The sequence below is a fragment of the Rasamsonia emersonii genome, assembly GCF_000968595.1.
Source record: "Rasamsonia emersonii CBS 393.64 chromosome Unknown ctg1118621759995, whole genome shotgun sequence".
Taxonomy (NCBI): domain Eukaryota; kingdom Fungi; phylum Ascomycota; class Eurotiomycetes; order Eurotiales; family Trichocomaceae; genus Rasamsonia; species Rasamsonia emersonii.
Window position 1 is genome coordinate 73,042 of NW_013563292.1, and position 15,796 is coordinate 88,837.

Here is a 15,796-nt window from a genome sequence, read left to right on the forward strand (position 1 = left end):
ACTAGTTCATTCTTGCTATGAATCATCCATCCATCGGCGATAGGCAGATCTCTTGCAATCTCAGGACAAACAAAAGCATACCTGACTTGTCACAGACATGACAACAGCTACCAGCCCCAATCCTGACCCCCTAGCTGATCACTGCTAAGCCCTAAGCAACTCGCATGGTCGAACCGCACTGAAAAGAAAAAGAAAGTTCGTCTCAGCAGGATGGTTGGAAAAACACAGTTCATCGTCCGGGAGAGCGTGTACAGTACCGGTGGTAGTAGAGCTGCAGCACCTGAAACACCCCCCACAGGTACATCGCCATGATCGGGTTCCAGACCTCGCGCCGCCGCCTCACCCGAAACCACGTGTATTCGATGCTAGAGAAGTCGAGCTCCCGGCCCTCTCGCCGACAGATCCGCGCCCAGTCGTACATGTCCACCCGCCGGAACCAGTCCAGGAAGCTGCACAGAAAACACCGTTCCGGTTCGTGCAAGTGTTGCTCCAGCGCGTCCGCGCAGGGCTGGTCGAGCAGGTGTCGCAATCCGCAGTGGATGGCTGCCACGCGTCCATAATGGCCACAGTTAAAGTGCACGATGAGCACCCGGCACATTTCCCCCCTCCAACTCGGTGGGATAATATCCTGTATCTCTTGTCTTGGGTTGGGGAATGCTGTGGCCAGGTGAAATGGGACGGGCGAGAGACCCTTCGAATGGCCAACTACGCAGAATTGGCAAACAGCTGCGAGTCGTGGTGTTCGATTGGCACCTGCGTCTAGTTTTACCTGCCAGACGACGTGGTCGAGTTGAGACGGATGGATGAGAAAATATCCTGAAAAGGAATTTGTACAAATTATATATTGGAGAGCACAAAGCCCAAACTGGCTGGACGGAATATCCCAACGTATTTACAATCTCCTAGCCAGCTGAAATATACCGGCAAAATTGACCATTGAGGGTACAGATAAAGGTCTCAAAAACAATAACGAACAATGACGTGACAAAGGCTTTCGTTCATTGTGCTGCAATGATATAGGATGGAGAGCATTTCATATGAGACTTACCAAAAGAATCCTCTTGTTCTCACCATACGATGCGATAGTTGGTACTGCAACTCAAAATGAAAGGAAGAAAGAAGAGCCTGCCTCACATAACAAACAACAGATGCACATCTGTCCGATATCAGCAGCTTGCACAACAGATTGTGGAAGATCGAAATCAGAACCGACATACCCAGTGGATGACTGCAGCTCAGCTGCGGCTTCTGCGTGTACTTGTCCTCGAGCAGCGCTCGGATGGAATTCAACAATTGCAGGTAGCTCTGTCTGGGCCATTTCTTCAAAGATTCAATAAATGCCCAGCTCAGAGCTCCTCTTGCTTCTCCGCCTTGGAATGTGTCGGCGCTGTCATAATCGCGATTAATCACTGAACACAAAGGAGGACATCACCAAGGGACCTACGATGTTTGTGAGTCTTTGGACCCGGAGAACATAACAACGTCCGCGGGGGAGGTCTTCGTCTTGATGGTCCTTTCACGAGCAGAGCTTCCAATCGTGGCCTTCTTGAATAATCCAATGGCCGTCGAGGCGACTCCTCCCAAGTCACCCCTCTCGTAAGCGGCAAATGCATTGAAGAGGTCCTGCGCGGCTTCCTTGGCGAGATTGGGCTCTTTCAAGACCCCCTTTGCTACACATCAGCTTACGGGAGAAGCAATTCACCCGACTGGGAGCGTACCTGGGTCGAGTAAACATAGGGAAGGTCTAGTGCCGTTCCCGAATGACATGAGTCGAAGATGGCAGTCAAACGAACTCCGGGAAGGAGAGGTTTGACCCTGGCACCAGTCAGCACATGATGAGGTTTCTACGGTCCAGGCGAATGGGTTCGTACAGGATGTCATGCATCTCATCGTCTACAATGTGGCCAGCAACCTTGTAATCCACAGGATAGATGACATCGTCGAATCCTGTATTGAACTGCGGTCAATCATCACGTCTGCTAAACAGAACTAGGGCTGCGACAAACCATCGTCTTCGTCTCCATCAAGGTCGGGAGTGCGGCCGCCGTGTCCTAGACCGGATCAGAAGGGAAAAACCGAGGTCTTGCGTCTCCGTGCTCACCTGAATAATGGATAAACAGGGAATCGTTTGGTTGGGCGCCTTTCACCAGCCACTGCATCGCCCTGATGATGTTGGCTTTCGTAGGCTGACTCATCGGATTGGCTTGGTCATCAGTCAAGATGACCATATCTTCCCGGCGGTATCCGTAGTACTTGTTCAAGAAAATGGACATTTCCGTCACATCGTTGATGCATCCTCTCAATTGGTTTGCCTGGCCAAAGTAATTGATTCCGATCAGCAGAGCCTTGCGCTTTCCAGTGCAGTTGGAGTATTGGTATTGATAATGCGATGGAGCGCCATGGCCGAAGCTCTGAGGAACCTGAGGCGGCGGGCGTGGAGGGCCAGGAGGGGGGTTCCATGAGGAGTTTTCTGTTATTCAGCTTATTTCTCAGCATTTAACTGATAACACAACTATCTCATTGTTATTGGTCAGGCTGGAAAGGGACTGTACTGACGATGCGGTATGCCAGGACTATGTCTTGGCGGCGTCCGGGGAGGCGGCGCAGCGTTTGGCGGAGGATAGTACTGGTGATGCGGGGAAGGCGAAGGATGGCCGTAGGGTGGAGTTGCAGGGCTGAACAAGAAGTTTAATCATAACGAATTCCTCGCACACTCGATCCACAGATGACATGTCACTCACGCGTGTCCTTCCCACGGAGGCGGATTCCATTGTTGTTGGGGATAACCCCAGCCGGGAGGAGGAGGGGCTCCGTGTCCGTGCGGATACATACGCAGTCTGTCCAACAACAGATGGGTGCCTGGCCCGGCTGCTGGAAGAGCAGAAGATGGCCTCGTTACCGGCTGTCAGGAATTAAAAAAAATAGGGTGCAAAGAACTGGCCAGAGAGTGATGCAGACAAAAGGCTCTCTCAGTGGAGGATTGGTGAAGAAGAGGAAAACAATCAATTCTGGAATCGATTAGCTGGCAGAAATACCGCTGGAAAGTTTATTCTAGATGCGCCAGAGAACAGGCGCTGACTGTGGAAGTTTAGAAGATGAGAGTTGACTAGAACTGAGGGTTTTCGTTTTTGGGCGATGCCAAGAATAGAAACAACTACGCAGCTGACGGCACTTTCCACGTATTACTCCCGCTATACGAACCGCTATTATATTATTCAGCACAGAGGAGATCTGCGTTTCTTAGGACGATCTCACAATTTTCTGGCAGATAAATTCTAACCAGAAGGGGAACAAACAGGATTATGGAGCTTGTAGTGAAGTGAGACCTTTGCTGTATTCTATTAGCAGTGTCGCTTTGCTTGATTGGTTGTAAGAGAAAGCACGTGCCAAGGACTGTTGACCCCAGGCCCACTGACTATTAAGGCAGCTACTTGGCCAGGCGTCCTAACCACATTCTTTGGTATATATATCTGTAGTATGGTGATCTCGTTTTGCAAAAATGAAAGAGGACAGTGAACAACAGAACCTAATTTCATGTGTAAGTGAGAGTAAAGGACGGTCCACCTTACCTGAAATCATCACCTCCCAGAGGAGCAATAATTTTCTTCTCTCGGGCATAACACCGCGAAATTGCACCCCTTTTCGTCATAAGAGAAGTCTATCATTCTCGCCCACAACGGATGTCGTGCCACGATTGGAAAGAAGCCTCTCACCGGTTGGATAGCGTCTGGAAAACGGCAAGGCGATGGTTGCCACGAAGCAAGCATCATGTCGACCCAAACGACGCTTTCTGCAGCAGACAGCTCATATCGTGGCCTGACCACAAGTCCAATGGGATTAGGTCGACTGATTCAATGAATAGGGCGATTGTTGTCATGTTGATAATGGCAGTGAGGTTGAAAGATGACGCCAGTTCTCTTATTCGTTGACGAGAACGAGAAGCTGGAAGAGAGAATATCATTGAGCGATAAACGTTCCTCCAAGAACCTTTTGTATCCAAGGCAATCTCATGGTTGTAAATCATCCAAACCGGAATCTGCTCTGACTCGTAAATCTGGACGTGAGTCGATTAAATGAGTTGATTGTCCGACAGGTGGTATCTACTCTGGAGATACATATCGTATGCTATGCCAATGCCACGACAGAATGATCGCAATCGCAATGTCCAGGAATGGTATTCTCCGGTCGGGTTCCCCAAAAAGTGTTTTCACCGAGCTCTGACTCAGTTTAGTTACGTAGGCAGTTCGTATTTCTGGTCTCTAGGAAAGTCAATATTCAGAAAAAGGAAAAAGAAAGGCGAGAGAGAAGTGGGGTTTTGGAAGCTTAGATGGAGACAACACACAAGTCCCACTAGAATGAAGCGGGGGCCGTTGGGCGGGATAGCAAAAGACAGCATGCCAATGGATCTTTGGTAGCCGTCGGGGTTTGGCAATTGCATCCAGGGATACATACAGTACATATATATATTGATCCATATCTGCAGAGCTGCAGAACGAGGCGGCGCGAGTCGAATCGTGTGCCAAATCTCGAAATTGCAAGATGCAGGATGGGTGCTCGATAAGCAAGCAGCCTTGGGCACGTGGCAGGGGCAGGACAGCGCATAACAGAATCCCGCCATTCAGCACTCGCTCGCTGATCGTCGTCAGCCCAATTGCTTATCTATCTTATCTTGACCGGTTTCAGTTATGACAGCAGCTGTAGAGGAAACTTTCCTCACAACTTTCCAATGTACTATACTGTACGGAGTACAGGTCTCATATGGCAGTACTCAAGAGCCTCTGCGGATCGGGAGGCGGCGGCCTTAGAGCCTCAGTCCGGACTCGTGTCACGCCATTCAGTCGCTATCGCCACGCTAAGGAGCCCAGTCGCGCCCGGAATGTGAAACTGCCTCAGAATAATGAGCCGCAACCTGAAGAATTTTGTTGAGGCTCTAACTCGGATCTGCACAGCCGCACCCTTGCAGGGAATGGCTTGTCAAGGTACCCATCCATGTCTGCTGCTTGTACTTAGACCTAAGCAAGGAAGTGGTAAGGATGGCAATCCTCGCTTCTATTATTATTGGTCGGGAACGAATGCCGTACTCCGTCAACTCATCCTTTATAGGTATGCATTGCTAGTTGTTGGTCGGTAAAGTGCGCATTTTGTTTTCTATGTGGCTTAGACAACGTGGTGAAACCATAATCCTTTTTAGACACTACTCTGTAGTTTCTTCTCCAACCATGTTAATCATGCGGCTCTTTCTCACGGCACCCCAGCAGCAATTCTGCTCATCAATGACTCGCAAAGATGGATTACGTGTGGAATCTGATGTCTTTGCCGCCATTTTCTGCCGCTGATTGGCAGCTGACACAATGGTCGCATGGACCCATCCCTCAAGACTAGAAGAGCCTCATCCATACAGTTATAAGCATATATCCTACTGTGACTGCCGGCAAGAACCTCTATGTTGCTGGTCATGACTGTGGTATTCACTCTGTGAAAGCCTTGTTTCACAGGGAAGAGCCCTCAAGCAACGTTCATTCCATGACCAGTCATTCACGTGCCTCCTTCATCATGAGCGATAAATCTGTCAGTCGTTAACTCACAGCATGCTCTATGGTCGCGTGCTACCTTTGATACTTTCGGGCTTATTCCTGCACCGCCCGGTGGGACCTCAACGGTCATGGCACACACCCCCAGGAACCTCGACTCTCTCCCTTATGATGTCCTGTATCAGATTGCCGATGACTTGGACTGCCAGGATTTTGCCAATCTTGCGCGAGTCAACAGGGCCATTAACAGATCCTTGCGGGATGAGCGTCTGGCGAAGCGATCGGTGGAAGTAAGCATCTTCGTTTCGCACACAGCTCTGTGATTGGGACATACTGATAGATTTTTTTTAAGCGCTACATTTCACATACAAAGGAAGGTCGCCTGGCCATCAGTGGCAAAATCCCATTTCGAGAAGCCATCGATCGTCTCTACGAAATCAGGGAGGCCGTGGCTTTGGCACGACCTTACTCGGCAGCAATTTTGTCGTATACTACCCCTTTCACCTTTCTCTACCGGGAAGGAGTTCTCTGCTATCTCTACAACGATGACATACGGGTGTTGGACGTTCACCAGGCGGAAGAGGTGGAACATGTCTTGAATACCACCAACATCCTCGTTAGAATCATTCCCGGGCTTCGGGCGGACAACATATATGCCAATGCCGTTCAACTCTCACTCCTTCATTACAGTGCCGGGTTCCTCGCGATCCTCGTGGAGATTCAAGGAGGACAGGATCCTTGGCTGATCGTGCTTGACGTGACGCCACAGGGCCATAAGCATGGTAGGGTCCGTCTCCGCACGCAGATCCGGTCTAGTCGGAGACTCTTCGTCCGCCATAACGGGTCTTATTTATTTTATGGCACCCATTCTGCTATTGGCCACCATGGGTATCACCAGTGGGCCATTGAAGTGGTAGACTTGAAGAATGGCAAGCCTCTAACCCGAAAACCAATCGTCCTGGAGAATTTTGCAGGCAATGATATCGGGCAATCAGTCTGCTTTGAGATCTTCCAGGACCACCTTTATGCGGTCTCCAGTCAGGTGTCTTTCGAAGAGGAAGAAGTAGACTGGACGTCGTTCTATATGTGGGCATGCTTGCCGCCAACGGGACATGTGGGCAGACCCCGGTTGAACCGGATCTGGCGTCGTCAGCACCGAGAAGGCCCCATCAACGACACCTGGACGGACATGTCGCTCCGGCAAGACGAGGCGACCGGGGAACTCATGATCTTCGAATGTCGACGGGAGTGGCGAAATGGTGGCAGCGACAATATCCGGACTTACTACCGTCACCCCCTTCCGTTTCCTGCTGAGGCTGTCACGTTAACATGGGCATCATCCTCACCACCGTCGTCCTCTTCCTCAACTGGAGTTAGCTCAGGTCCAAGCGCGCCCTTGCCCTCGAATATAATGCTACCGAATGAGCGATTGACCACGACCCTAGATGAGGACAGCAAGCCCAATTACGCCCCACCAGAGCTACGACTCCCCAGGTACGTGCATCCAGAATACAGCCTAGAAGACGCTGCCTCCCAGAGACGAGATTTCATCCTGGCCAAAACCAAGTACCGCACTTACAATCCCTCTGCCTCTGCGTTTCTGGATCTCGTCAACGACCCACTCCAGAACTCCCAGGTCGCAATCCCACCGGACCGATTGCGAGTCCGCATCAGTTCACGTAAGCGAAAGTGCCCGTTTGATGAGGAAGGGAGGCTGATCCCCCGGGACGTTTCGTCATCGGGAGAGCCTATTCCGTTGAGCGAAGAGCGGTTCGTCTCCAGGGGTACGAAGTTGTGGCCTCCGGATGACGCACCCGAGGATGTCTTTGACCTTCTTTGTCCATCAAAAACGGCGGCTGGGGTTCATGCCGAGGCGGACGAACGGTCCCTCATCTATGCAGTCAATATGGGAGAAGGCGAAAAACGAGCGATCGTGTTGATCAGTTTCGATCCGAAGATCCGGATCCCCTCTATGCGACGTCTGGGCAAGGTCAACTCTGAAAAGAGCAAGACCCCAGTTGATATAGAGCAGCCTCGAGTAGGAGAAGTCAAGGGGAAGTCAAGAAGCGTTGTCCTGGGGCAAGATGGGCCAAGTCCGACGCCCAAGCCATCGTTCCGGACGGAGAAAGCGATGCACCTGACCATTAATCGGGGATACTGGTTTGGCTAGCTTGCAAGCATGCAGTTGTTACAATAGGACAGAGTATGATACAATACGATAATTGTTACATAATTAAAATATTCTTTCATACTGAAACGGTTTATGATTCATCGTAGGTAGCCGTATCACGTCCTATTCATCCATGACTATAATTCGAGTCTCTGAGTCACAATTGGGAACTAGCTTGACAACTATATCCATTCAGCACTGTTGGCGAATTTTGTCAAATTAAATTGGTTTTTGTTACTGGAGCTAACCATCTGGTGTCTGCTGTTGGCCAATATTTGATATGGTGCTGTGGCTGGGCTGACTCGCAGTTTGATTCGAAAAAGAAATTGATTCGTTAATCAATATTCTCTCTTCTCCCAGCTCTCCGTTGTTTTTTTCATTTTTCATTTTTACCCTTTTCCCCTTTCTGAAACCAATTTGCAGCACTTTTGGTACTAAGCAGCAATGTCCACATGGACCTTCCTAAATAGGAAACTGTGTTCTTTGTGTTCGTTACCAACATACGCAATTTACGGGACTCTTTTGAGAACAAGCGAAAACATTGTCTTCCAAAAACTCCAAAATTGAAGATAATGATTATGTGGGAGACAGAATTCTTAAGAATAGACACGAGGAATCTTGCAATGGTGAATCAAGTTGCAGGTGACTGCCCTCAGGAAGGTACATATGTGGCAAGGACGTCACGTGGAGGAGAGTTGGTATCAATACGCCGATTCGCCTGTCTTCCAGACTGAATAGAAATCACCTCTTTCCCTCTTTTTATTCTGAGCGACACCACAGCCCGCAGAGTGCGACTACCCCTCCAGCGAGAATGAGAATTGCACTTGGTATTACACATACCAGGAGAAACAATCCCAACTCCACTGGTCGGAGACAGGCAGAGGGCCATACTAAAAATCGAATCCAGTCCCTGGTTTCCCCGTCTTCCTCTCGAACAGGGTGATCCTCCCTTGTTGTCTTTTTACCGAGCCGTGGTTTGTGTTTTAGCTCGAACTTGGTGCCTCCCTTGAGGCCGGCGTTGCTCTGGACTACGGCCCAGTATAGCTTTGTTCGGAAGTACTGACATTAAGTTAGTCAATCGATCAATCAACAAGTTGAGCTGGACCACTGACATCGATCATGAATTCATCCAAGCGCGGGATCGTGCGCTGCATCCAGGCCAGCCCCGTGACGAGGACACGCAGCCCGCTGAACAGCATGTAGGGAAGGAGACCGGGTCGGCCCAGCTCAAGCACGTCGCACACCTCGTGCCCATTTATGCATCTGCTTCCCGCCTCGATGAACTGCCGCGAGATATTAATCGGCGGAGGCAAGCTCTTCTCAACGCAGTGGACAAAGTTATTTGCCACGATCTTGGACGTCTCCGTCAGGCGCAGCTCGTGGAGAAACAAGCTCTCCATTGTTGGCTTTGCCTTCTCCGCGCTCGCGAAGTAGGAAGTCGGCGTGCCGAGCAGGTAGGCGATGTACCGGAACAGGGCGACGTAGTCCTCGATCTCGCTGCTCTGGGGGCTAATTCCCAGCTTGGGAAGCTGCAGCCACATGGGGTTGCAGCAGAACGTGCTGATCGAATGGATACAGTCCAGCGTGTTGATGGGTATCCCAAACCGGTCGACCTTGAAATATTCTGGATGGCGATGGGCCGGCTGGAGGATGCGCTGGCGGACAGAGGCATGGAGGAGACGCACGCAGATTGTGGAAATGTGACCCTCACCACCAGGTCGGATGGAAGCAAGATCATGGGTGACCTGAAGCAGCCACTGAAAGGTCTCCAGGAGCCTGCCCCAGAGGAAGCGAGTGGAAAATCCGCCAGTCCGGACCAGCACCTCGACCACGCCCGAAGAAGCCTACACGATCGTCAGTCCCGAGTCAGTTTGGTCGCGAGTAGTAAAGGTCTAACTAACCGAGTTCTCGCAGATGAAGCCCTGAAGAGCAAACCCGACGATGTTCGCTACCGCGTAGCGGTAGAAGAATCTCTGGCCGCGCGCGAATCTGGTCTCAGTCGACCCAGTCGGGGACGCAATGGACCTCATCCCAGAAACGCATCAGCAGCTCGTCTTCGGTGTGGTGATCACGGAGGATTGCAAATAGATCGAGATCGAGGTCTTTATTCAGCTTCTCCCCTTTTCCTTCAGAAGCAGCTTCTCTGGCGGCTTTTCTGGTGGTTCTGATAGCAAGCAGTTTCTCGAGAGCTGCGGCCCCTAATTCATCATATTGGTGCCTTAGAGGTTCGTTTCTTCCGCAGGCAATTGATTCTCCGTCCATTCGAACGTGTAATCCCATTTAGTGCGAGGATTGCTATGCTTCCTACTGCCAGAGGAAAAGAAAGAGAAATACGCCATACTGATGGATAGATATTCTGTCTTAAAGGCAAATTTCAAAAACGAAATTCAGATTTTATGTGGAGAGTCTAACTTAAACGAACGATAAGCACGAAACGGAAATCTCGAGCCACTATATATCTCCATCCTGAGGGCAATACCTCTACTTATGGGTGTGATCTGCAGTAATGAAAATTATTCAGACCAGAAATTTAGTCTTCTTCTCGTATTAACATAAATTGAACCATGCTGATGCTTTCCGGTAGGTAGCCAACATCGTTTATGTGGCTTGAAGTGGACCTTTACGTGAGATAAGAGTCCTGAGTGCCGATCACTGGCTAGTTCCTTCTATCATTCATGAACACCTGGCAATTATCAATAGGAAGGTGGCCTGAAATGCCCCCTACCATCATCATCTGTCCATGCATGGACGCTCGCAGCTGGACTGTCCTACACCATCCTGTTGCAGATCTACAACCTACCTTCCTAACCTGTAGGAAGAGGGGGAGGAAGACGGAGAAGGGTGTGGACATCCACTCCATCGTAACGGTTAAAGCGGATTCGCATTACTTACAGCTCTACCCGATATAATCTACTCTGATCCGGTTGATCAAAAGTTCCTGGAACAAGGGTCAGTTTCGAGGACGGGCGATCTCGAACGTTCTTTTGTTTTTCGTTCTTTTCCTTCCCTGTGGCCGTGGCGGCGCCATACGAACAAAGAATCGCCAAAGAAAAGATATATATAGATCTGAAAGAGTCGAAATGTCTGAAAAGCCAATTCCAGTAGGCTGCATCGGATGCAACGGAGATCGCAAGGTGTGCATTTTAACGTCGCTGAAGGCTTTACTTTGAATCATCCTTCCTTTCTCTCATACATGCATACCCGTTTGAAATGGAGAATGATGATCGATTGCTCGTCAATAAAGTTCTCATTGATCGCTTCATGTTCTTTTTTTCTTTTTCTTTTTCTTTTTCTTTTTTTTTTGGTCTTATTATGATTGCCGAATATACCCGCATAGTCTAGTCGGCAAGTCCAGTGATAAATCTGGATATGGATGGATGGATAGAAATTTTTTTTAAGGATGAAGTGAACGAATATTGCTCTTGTTGCTGGTTTGTCGCGTGTCTATCAATGTCGCACATCATCGATCATATCTTGTCCCATCCTTTCCATCTCCAGCATTTCGCATATCTCGTATTTGTCGATAACAATTGAGGAGGATACCAGTCCTTAGTACAGGGCAGCGTCTGACTCGGCGAGGATGACCACGCAGGAGAAACGACCGCAGCGAGATCATGATCCCGATCATGACACCGACACTGACACTGACATCAATCCGACAATCGAAGTGGTTCTACCGGACATGTTTATCTTGTTTCTCTCACAGCCTCCTTGCGTTAATGCGTACTATGAGTATGTGCGCAGGGAATCGGAAGCGTGGCTGTCCAGGTAAGTCCGTCTGTCTGTCTGCTGGTGCCAGTAGCTGAGGTATTGTCCATGGATTGATGTTGGATATATCACCATCTAGGGTATGCAACTTCGATCTGCAGTCGCGTGAGATCTTGTCCAAGACTGACTTCTCCTACTTTTGTGCCGTCGCGGTTCCTGACGCTGGGCCTGAGGAGTTGCGGACGGTGTGTGACTGGGGTAATTGGGTAGGTAGTGTGTTAAATTCGACATTTGAATTCCTTTCTTGATTTTTATTCCATTTTCTTCTGTTTTCTGGGACAGTCATTAAGAAGGATGACAGGGTTTTCCATTTGATGATAGTTCGTGTCATAAACAATGAAAGACTTGAATATACCGCTGTTAACGACCCATTACAGTGTTTGATAATGGCCACCTCAAGGCAGACCCTCTTCGAGCGCAGAAGGTGGTTAATCGACTGCTGTCAGGAATGGGCATGAAGAATGATGCACGAGAGTTAGATGGTGCCTGTACTGCAGATGAAGATGCTCTGGTCGAGGTCCACAATTCCGTCTGGCTCCGCGTTGCAAAGGTTAGGAAGACTCCTATCATTGTATTCTCAATATCTACTTTTTTTTGTGAAGCATGGACTAAACTGTGACTTTTCTAGAGCTCCCCAATTGGTATAATGAGCGTCTATCTCCTAGCCTTATAGTATCGCTGGTTCATAGCGAGCTGATTGCATCTCGATCAGGTGTCCAGCGCCGATTCGCCAAAGCAATGCGCGACTACTGCTACGGCAGCATCGAACAGGTACACACGCGCTTCTGGGGCAAGGATCCCTCAGTGGAAGAAATGCTTGCCATGCGCCGGCGGTCGGCAGGCGTGGCGCCGCTCTTTGCCTTGGCTGAGTACGTACACGCACATCCATATGAATTGAGTGATTGTTTTCATGTTCTTGAACGATCCTTCTGAGCTGTAAGAAGGTTAACAAGCTCGACCTGTCGGACGCGGTTTTTGAGAACCGAAGTATCCAAGAGATCGAACGGATTGGCATTGATCTGGTGCTGCTGTGAGATCTTCCCCCTTATCCCTCTCGACTGGTCAACTGCTGTTCCGTTAACAATGAGGATAGGCAAAACGACATTCTCTCCTATTGCAAGGAAGAGGTGAGAGAAGACCCTCCATCATCATCAGCAGGACCAAAACTACTTCTAACACGGAGACCCTCGGAAAGAAGGCGTCCGCCACAACCTCGTCGCCATCTGCTGCCATACCCACGGGATGCGCACCCAACGCGCCTTTGACCACCTCGGCGCCATGCTCGCCGCCCGGTATAGAGACTGGTATCTCGCTCTGGCGGACCTTCCCACCTGGGACGAGCAGATAGACGCCGAGGTGCAGCAGTACATCCGAGCTGTGCAGAATGTCGCCATGGCCAATCTGAACTGGAGGTATCTATCCCTCACCCCATCAACATGGATCCATTCAGTAATGGTACACCCCCTATATATGTTAATTGCTTGCTGATTGGATTGTAGTTTCCGATCAGAGCGATATTTTGGCCCAGCACATGACAGGATCCGACGATCTCGCGTTGTCAGTGTCATGCAGAGACCGTGGTAATGAAGTACTGACTCAGACATGCGTTGTGGGGACAAGTTGTGATTTTGGTTGGAGAGCGATATCTATACATACGAGTGTGTGGGTGTGTACGTGCTTGGCTGTCTCTCGCTTTCATTCGATTGAAATCAAACAATCTTTTGCGTTGGAATTGTCTTGTCGTCTTGAAATTACGCAAACCTGCTGTACTTTTTGCAAATAGTTGCATGGACTCACGAGGCCACCTACTAGCGGAACAGGTATTTTTAGGTATTCTATTTACGTTCCCTCTTTTTATTCATTTTTATAATAGACTATCTACATAATAATGTATTAGTATTTTCAACTCTTTATTCAAAGCAGATGGCTTGCCGCTAAGAATAGGCCTGGCCTTATGCATCGGTTGATATGGTCTCCATACGCTAAGTAGATGTAATTTCACCAGGCCGTGAAGATTTTTTTTTTGTTCGCTTTCACTCAAATCTCTCGCTAAGTTGAATACCGGAACAAAGGACTCTCGTCCCCCATCTCGGCCAGCTGCTCCTCCGAATACTTCGCTTGGATCTCTTCCACTGGAATCGCAGCGCGTGTCGCGTTGATGCGTTTGAGGATAAAATAGTAGACCACCGGCCATATAATGCCGAACAGGACCAGCATCGCAAGACAGATTCCAAACCCAACGGGGTACTGGGGTGCCTGATTGGTGATGAAGATGTTGGAGCCCATGATCTAGACAGTCGTCAGTTTGTAAATACTACACGCTACTTGCTGTATATGTAAAGGTCGGCACTTACTCCCCCTAGCTGTCCGATCGAGATCATCAGCGCAATGCTGACGGACCGCTTCATCGATCCGGCTGTATTGACTGATACCCAGGCCGTGACTGCCGGTGGGATGGGATACAGACCCCCCGCCATCAGAAAACAGCCCAGCATGGTGACGCCCTCGACATGGGGATAGCGCACACTCGCCATGATGATCGCGCAACCCACGGCGGCGATCAGGTTGGGTACCACCACTGACAGCATTCGCTGCTGGTAGCGATCGGCAGCATATCCAAACAAGATAGTAAGGAGGCAGGCGAAGACGTACGGCGGGGCGGTCAACGCCTGGGCCTTGGCCGCTGAGTATCCCAGATCGGCGATGATGGTCGGCAAGATGAACGAGATACCGTAGACGACGACACAGAGAGTAATCTCCATCAGGGTGATGGCGTAGACGTGGAACGACCGGAAGGACTGTCGCGCGTATTTCATCGAGAAGCCCTCTTTTTCCACGACGCCGGTCTCGCCGCCAGCAGCGAAGCGGTGGCGCAGCAGCAGGAATCGTCTCTCTTCGGGAGTCAGCCAGTTTCCAACCCTGGCTGGCGACGGGTGGATGAAGAAGAAAGAACACAGTCCGACGCAGAAGGTGAAAACCCCCTCGATCACGTAGATGAACCGCCACCCCCGGTACCCCCAGGTGTGGTCCAGCTGGCCGATGCCGTACGCCAGCAGCGACGAAAACGCGCCCGCCAGCGATCCGCCAGAGTAGAAAATCGACATGCGAGAGTGCAGCTCCTGTGGCGAGTACCACGCCGTCAGCGCGTAGCTGCAGCCGGGGAACATGCCCGCTTCGACGAGGCCCAGGATGATGCGGAACGAGATCCAGCCGGCGTAGTTGCTCTGCAGGCCGGAGCAGACGAGGACGATGCCGATCAGGGTCAGGAGAACGGGGAGCCAGATTTTGGGGCCGACTCGTTTGAGGATGATGTTCGATGGGCTGTCGAGTTAGCGTGTTTGCTGTATAATAAAGTTGAAGGTTGTTTCTTTCTTACGTCCCACCAAATGCGTATGTGACGAAGAAGACGCTCAGCCCAGTGTTCCACTGCTGACCGCTGAGGTGCATGTCCTCTGCGGCGCCGAATAGTTTTGCATTGCCGACCTGTGATCAGTCAGACTCTACCTAATGTCTCTGTCTGGGCGTACTATACATACATTACTCCGATCGACGTAGGATAGCAGATAAATAAAGATGAGCTGCGGCAAGACGTGGATACTAGCCGGCCAGCATGAGAATTTTGGATCTGATAGATAGATGGGACGACCTACTCGACCTTGCGAACCAGTCTCTGCAGTCGATCGCCCACGAAGACTTCGTTTATTCGGAGATACTCTTCGTACTCGGAGAGAGCATCTTGGGCGATGGACCGGACGCCTCTCTGCGAGGTTTGCGGTAAGGGTTTGTCATCCATTGCGAGTGCTCCCATGGTGATAGCTGCAGGAAGAGATAGTTATTAAGACACAATGCGAAGGGAGAGAACGAAAAAAAAATCAAGCAAAACACCTGCCCCAGAAATTTAATCAAACAGGTCCAGTGCGACAAAGCACAAGTTACTCTCAACAGAAGTCTGGGAAGAGGACCTGATATCAACCTATAAATAAACCCATTTAGAATTGTCTTTTCGCGTGAGGCTGCTGGATAGACGATAGATGCAATGTCTCCCTCCATGACTTCGATACCTAATCATCCACCTTTAGGGAGGTGATAACCCCGACGCTCGCTGTGCAGCGGCCTGGGATAATGTCTTCCCCGCGTCGACTATCATCAATATTATCGGATCCCCTATTTGAATAGACGTGAATGGAATAGCTCGTCCATGTGCACACATAGTCGAATGGATTGGCCTGTCACTGACCAGACTGCCAGCTATGTTGCTAAGGGGCACTAATGCGCGCCGAATGCAGGGATTTGCAAGCGAGATAAGATAAGGGAACAGGGATCCGAG

General features: G+C 50.1%; 5 protein-coding genes across 5 annotated transcripts; 3 read left to right on the forward strand and 2 right to left on the reverse strand.

The window, feature by feature from the left end:
- Positions 1-892: 892 nt before the first annotated feature.
- On the reverse strand, positions 893-2,771 carry T310_1633 (uncharacterized protein; the record flags this gene model as incomplete). Its single annotated transcript, XM_013475506.1, has 10 exons — positions 893-1,006; positions 1,049-1,092; positions 1,218-1,387; positions 1,445-1,665; positions 1,719-1,815; positions 1,872-1,947; positions 2,007-2,051; positions 2,102-2,470; positions 2,557-2,675; positions 2,713-2,771. The coding sequence occupies 10 exons, from the start codon at positions 2,769-2,771 to the stop codon at positions 893-895; spliced, it is 1,314 nt and encodes a 437-aa protein (XP_013330960.1).
- A 2,891-nt stretch (positions 2,772-5,662) lies between these two features.
- On the forward strand, positions 5,663-7,701 carry T310_1634 (uncharacterized protein; the record flags this gene model as incomplete). Its single annotated transcript, XM_013475507.1, has 2 exons — positions 5,663-5,821; positions 5,884-7,701. 2 exons carry the CDS (start codon positions 5,663-5,665, stop codon positions 7,699-7,701), a joined length of 1,977 nt encoding a protein of 658 aa, XP_013330961.1.
- A 623-nt stretch (positions 7,702-8,324) lies between these two features.
- On the forward strand, positions 8,325-9,869 carry T310_1635 (uncharacterized protein; the record flags this gene model as incomplete). The annotated part of the gene is made up of 2 exons (XM_013475508.1): positions 8,325-8,361; positions 8,776-9,869. The coding sequence occupies 2 exons, from the start codon at positions 8,325-8,327 to the stop codon at positions 9,867-9,869; spliced, it is 1,131 nt and encodes a 376-aa protein (XP_013330962.1).
- A 1,412-nt stretch (positions 9,870-11,281) lies between these two features.
- On the forward strand, positions 11,282-13,281 carry T310_1636 (Terpene synthase metal binding domain protein; the record flags this gene model as incomplete). The annotated part of the gene is made up of 8 exons (XM_013475509.1): positions 11,282-11,469; positions 11,549-11,682; positions 11,847-12,019; positions 12,100-12,338; positions 12,563-12,596; positions 12,653-12,773; positions 12,969-13,139; positions 13,253-13,281. The coding sequence occupies 8 exons, from the start codon at positions 11,282-11,284 to the stop codon at positions 13,279-13,281; spliced, it is 1,089 nt and encodes a 362-aa protein (XP_013330963.1).
- Positions 13,282-13,518: 237 nt separating this feature from the next.
- T310_1637 (uncharacterized protein) lies at positions 13,519-15,277 on the reverse strand (the record flags this gene model as incomplete). Its single annotated transcript, XM_013475510.1, has 5 exons — positions 13,519-13,758; positions 13,824-14,790; positions 14,846-14,952; positions 15,006-15,066; positions 15,120-15,277. The coding sequence occupies 5 exons, from the start codon at positions 15,275-15,277 to the stop codon at positions 13,519-13,521; spliced, it is 1,533 nt and encodes a 510-aa protein (XP_013330964.1).
- Positions 15,278-15,796: the final 519 nt, after the last annotated feature.